The sequence below is a fragment of the Alligator mississippiensis genome, chromosome 1, assembly GCF_030867095.1.
Source record: "Alligator mississippiensis isolate rAllMis1 chromosome 1, rAllMis1, whole genome shotgun sequence".
NCBI lineage: Eukaryota > Metazoa > Chordata > Crocodylia > Alligatoridae > Alligator > Alligator mississippiensis.
The window spans coordinates 480,561,046-480,566,453 of NC_081824.1; the positions used below are offsets into that span (position 1 = coordinate 480,561,046).

The 5,408-nt window shown below is 64.1% G+C and overlaps 1 protein-coding gene across 1 annotated transcript; it reads right to left on the reverse strand.

Moving 5' to 3' along the window:
- Positions 1-215: 215 nt before the first annotated feature.
- Positions 216-1,758, reverse strand: LOC132249532 (E3 ubiquitin-protein ligase TRIM39-like; the record flags this gene model as incomplete). The annotated part of the gene is made up of 1 exon (XM_059724879.1): positions 216-1,758. A coding segment is annotated over one exon (561 nt), but the record flags the coding sequence as incomplete, so codon positions are not given.
- Between the last annotated feature and the right edge of the window lie 3,650 nt (positions 1,759-5,408).

The window sequence follows — 5,408 nt, forward strand, 5'->3', positions numbered from 1 at the left end:
ACAGCCCATCGTTTCCCCTCGTGCAGGCACACCACCCACTCGACCACTTCATACCTGTGTGCTCCATTGCTTTTCTGCGAGTGAAGCCCCTTGCCGACCCGCTTTTCTATTGCTCTAGCGCAGCGGTGGGGGACGTCCGGCCCACGGGCATGGTCCGGTCAGCCGGGGACTCCCTTTCAAAGCCCCCGTGCCTGCACGGCTCGTGCCGCTCTCCAAGGAGACCCCGCCTCAGCCACGCCGCCAGCACGCGGCAGAGCAGCGCAGGGGCTGCTCCAGAGGTGCTGGGCACGGGGGACGGGCGGCTTGCTCCGGAGCCAGCGCAGAGCCATGGTCTGTAGCCTGCACGCTCCGGGCAGGGCACGCGATTAGTTGTGAGCTCAGCAACAACACTCTGCTCACTCCGGTGTTGAACTAGCAGTCATTTATTATGCCCAGTCCTGGTGCGTGAGAGGAACCAAATGCCCACCAGCTCCTCGTGGCAGCGAAAATGGAGTCACCAGTGCCGCAAAACTGCCACAAGCCACTGAGCCCTGCAATGCTGACCACGGGGGCCTTGGCCTGGAAGGGGCAGTGCAAGCAAACACAATAAGACACAACAGCACGCACGCAGGGGATCGTGGCTCTGCCCCGGCTCCAGCAGGCTGTCCCTGCTAGGGATGCTGCCCCCACACCCTGCCACCCAAGCACCCCTGTCCCCGGGGCACTGAGCCGTCATGTACGTGCACGGGGTCCGGGTCCGCCTGTGCAGTCCAACTGCACGTGTGGCCCTAGATGTGGTGTGGGGCCCTGCACTCGCGCACCAGAAAGCTTGAGCACCGCTGGGCTCACGGACTCGGAGATGCATCAGCTTTCACGAGCACGCGCTCACCTCCTCACACGCTATGGCAGGAGGCGCAGAGAGCAAAGGACAGGGTGTGGAGGGAGGGGAGGAGAGGAGAGGCGGGAGGACACTGCTGAGAGAGGAAAGCAAAGTCCCAAGTGACAAACCACGGGGACGGCAGGGATCTGTACATGAAGGACGAGAGCTTGGAGCCGGTCCCTCCCAGGCTGTGCACGTGGGGATTGGGACATGAAGCAAGTGCTGTGATGGAGACCCCAGCCCTGTCCCCACCCCGGGGGCACCGAGGGGTGGCAGTCGGGGCGCGGGGAGGGGACAGTCTGTGCCCCCCGCGGGTCATGGCAGGGACAGGGATTCCCTCAGGGCTGGGCTGGGACCGGGCACAGGGTCAGGGGAGCCGCGTTGGTGCCCCCAGCATTGAGACTAGGATTGAAGAAAGGGCGCAGGGTCCCGGAGAAGGTGTCAGTGAAAGTGAAGAGATGGGACCTGTCGGTCACGTTGTAAAATGAGACTTCGCCCCGCTCGTAGTCCAGGAAAACCCCCACCCACCTGGGCCGCACGTGCACGGGGAGGGGGGTCATGGGGGAGGTGCAGGCCTTGTATCCCCCGTCCTGCAGCCACGCAACCCAGTATCCATCGCCAGGTGTCAGTCTGACCCCCCCCTTCCTGCGCACAGACTCCCTGCACACACCCAGGGTCCAGCCCGTCTTGTCTCCCACCTCCACCTCCCAGTAGCGCCTCCCGCCCGTGATCCCCTCCGAGCCCAGGACACAGGGACAAGTGTCAAATCTCTCGGGGGTGTCGGGCAGATCCTGTCGGGTGTCTCCGTGTCTCACACATTTCCGATCCTCAGACAGGACGAGGTTGGGATGAGCCGTCCCTGGGTCCAGAGTCACGTCCACTGGGGAGAGAGTCACGGGTCAGGGCCGGGGCAGGCGGTCCCCGCGATCACGGGGAATTCGCTGCGTCCCAGCACTCGCGGGTCGGTCCCTGCTGGGAAACCACCGTCGCCCCGCGGGGAAATGGGGGAACAGGAAATGGGGGGACAGGAAATGGGGGAACAGAAAGGCGGGACGTCCCCACTGACCCCTTCTTCCCCGGGGCATTCCCGGCCTGGGCACCGGAGCCACGAGCCGGGAGGGACATGGGGTGGGGGCGGGGCAGGCCTCGGAAGGGGGAGGGGCATGCGATGATGTCATCCCAGCAGGTCCCTGCCCAGCCCCTCCCCCACACCCAGCGGGGCTGCTCTGCCTCGGGGGGCAAGAGGAGTGGGCTCCAAACCCCTGCGCTGGTGTCGCGGGCGCTGCTGGGAAGGGGGCGAGGGGGGTGGCAGGGAGGCTGCAGGGAGGGGGCCGGGCTGGGAGACAGCAGGGAGCAGAGGGGCCCAGCAGAGCAGCCTGCCCGGGGGAAGGGGTGGCAGGGGGGCAGGGGGCAGGGCCCGGGGGTCTCTGTGCTCTGGGCCGGGGTCACTGGGTGTGCTGCCGACAGCAGGTGGGCGCTGCCCCTGCCACCCCAGGCTGGGCTGCTCTGCCCCAGCGGGGACCCCCATGCCCCAGCCCTGTGGGCACAGGACTGCAGCCAGGGCACCCCACAGCCAGCGCCTCCCCAGAGCCCAGCCCAGGGCAGGGCCGTGCATGGGGCTGGGCGCACGGGGTGGGGAGGGGAGGGAAGGGCAGGGGGAGCACTGACAGGGGCACTAAGCACTGCAGAACAGGGCCCATTGCTGGCGAGTCTGGGGCAGTTGAGCGAGGAGGGGGCATTTCCCTACTGACTGCCCCAAACTTCTGGGCTCAGCTGCACAAGAGACATGTCCCAGCACCCCCGCCGTGTGTCTGCTCTGGGGGTCTCCACCGGAGGAACTGCACTGGGACAAGGACACCCCGTGTACACAGGACCTGGGACACTGCTGGGACCGGGGCCGTCTGCCCCCACAGCACTGCACAATCCCAGTCCCGTGGGCCCAGTTGCCGCACTGGCCAGCCTCCATTGTGCCAGAAGCTGCACATCCCGATGCAGTTTCCAAACACATCGCAGTGACCCAGGAGCAGAAATCCCAATGGCTCCCAACAGGACCTGGGCTCCGGGGCCACTTGGGGCCTGTGGAAATGCAGTCCTTGGAAACCACAGGAGACTCGTGCATTACTTGTGCAAGGGCAGGCTGGGGAGGATGACCAGTCTGGGATGGGTCTGTTCAGAGCACCAGTGTGAATGCACCTTCCCTCTGCTCTGTCCCCAGACCTGCTGTGACATTTGCCCACTTGAGGACATCGGCCCTGCTCCCACCCAACACCCAGGCTGAAAACAGAGACGGGTCCAGTCCAACTTCTCCTCCCAGAGGGATTTGTCCCCTGTTGTGAGCTGCACAACTCCCCTACAGCCATGCCCAGGCCCCCCAGCATATACAGTGCTGGCAGGGACTGGCTCACATCCCCAGGGAGCGTGTGTGCTCTCCACCCCCTGCACCCTGGCCCATGACAGGGGACCGGACTCCATGATCTCACAGGTTCCTCCTGGTCCTTCTTTCTGTGACTCTGTGATCGTGTGCGTGTAAGGCGTGGGACTTGCTGGGTTTCATTGCAGAGCTTCTTCCATTCATGAGGACCTCAGGGCTCATCCACCCAACAGAGCTGGCCTGGGTCATCAAAGCCCCTATAAGGTCTCTTGGACTGACCCTCCCAGACCCAGGCACATATGTACCAGGCCCAAGTGAAAGCAGCTTTTTGGCTTCAGCTTTGTGTGGGCCAGGCCTGCACTGACTGCTGGTTTGCACCATCCTGGGCAGAGAACCGCTGCAGGGACCCAGTCATCTTATTCAGCATCTCTTGCTGCCTGGAGGGGCTGGTGCTTGCACTGGTGTGTCTGAGCTCTCTGGGCAACCCCAGGCCTGGCTGAAGGCTGCTTTCTGCCCTTCCTGCGGCCTCAGGGAAAGAGCCGTGAAGACCCTTCCTGGAGGGAGGGACCTGGAGTGACAGAAGCCACTGTCCAAAGCCCAGGCAACACACACGGCCTGAGCAAGAGCTCAGGGAGAAGGAGAAGGGTTTCCCTGGTCACTAAAGGCAAAAGGAGCAGCTGGGCACAGACTGGGCTCTAGCTGGGAGAGGACATGGGTGTCAGGGAAAGAGCGCAGGGACACCGGGAGGAAGCAGCAGGATGTGTGCTGGGAGCCAAGGTTGGGCATCAGCATTTTGCAGCCTGGAGCCGCCTGAGGCCAGTCCACTGAGCAGCCTGCAGAGCAGGGCCAGGGGCAGCGGTGACACGTAGGGGGTGCATGGGGGCAAACATATACCCCCGAGAGCATTGGTGCACCCCTCTGACCGGCCGCGCTCACCACCTAGGTGATGGGCAGGCGAGGCAGGCGGGAGCACCGGTGCCCCCTGGAAGCACAGGCTGATCGCTGCCACTGCCGCCAGACGCGCCGGCAGCCGCTCCCAAAGCAGCAGCAGCTGCTCCCAGAAATGGCTGCAGTGATCAGCCCCAGCAAGCGGCCGCAGGGGCTGCCCAGGCAGCAAAACTGGTCGTGGGAGGATGCCCTCCGGCAGCAACCCTCCCACTGGGATCCTCTCTCCCACCCCCAGCACCACGGATCAGTCATGTTGTGGTTCCACATCTAGGCCACTTTTCCTGCCCCCACCCTCTATCCTCTGCCTGTGCCCACCTGCCCCTTCATGCCCTGTCCCCTTACTCATCCCACTGCCCCGGCATGCTCCCTTTGTGTCCATCTCCCAGGCTGTCTCCTCGGCCTGGAGCAAACCCCCTTATCCTGGCCACAAGCAACCTAAACCTCCTTCTCTCAGCCCAGCCCCAAACCACAGCCCCTCAGCAGCTTCCCTGGCACCAACTCTCTATCCCCGACCCCTGGGCCAGTTAACTCCCCCTCACAGGGGCAGTGCCTGTGCAGAGGATGTGGACAAGGCCCCCTGGGCTGGAGGAGACCCGAGACCCAGAGGATGTGACAAGAACACGAGATGTGGGCTCTGCTACCCGACTTTCTCTCTGAGATTGACACTCCCACCCGGCCTGCTCACCCCTGCCCTGGTGGAGGGTTTCTTGTGCTCTGCACGCAGGGATGGAGGTGCTTGGGCTGCAGGTGCTGGGCCACCACCCAGGAGATGGGGAGTATCTTCCCTGCTCTGCCACTGACTCTCTGTGTGACCCTGGGCAAGTCCCTGGAGTCCCCTGGGCCTCTGGCTACAGAAAGAGGATCATGGGCTGTCCTTGTCTGTCCTGTCCCTTTAGATGAGAAGCCACCAGGCAGGGCAGGGCTGTCTCCTACTCCTTGTCCCGGCAGCTCCAAGCATGCAGGGCCTGGTCTCAGCTGGGATCTCCTGGCACTGCTGGGATAAACAGCTGCACACTGATCCTGCCACATGCACTGATGCTGAGCAGCACTTTGCTTCTCACATCACATGGAGTCACGATGCCAGCACCTGGCAGGGATCCGACATGGACACGCATGGATGTTGTGCTGCCCCAGTGCCCCATACACTGCTGCCTGCCCCTGCACACACGGGCCTGCCCCTGCACCCCTGCCTTCTCCAGGGTGCAGCCAGAGCCCTGGGAGCTGAGCAGG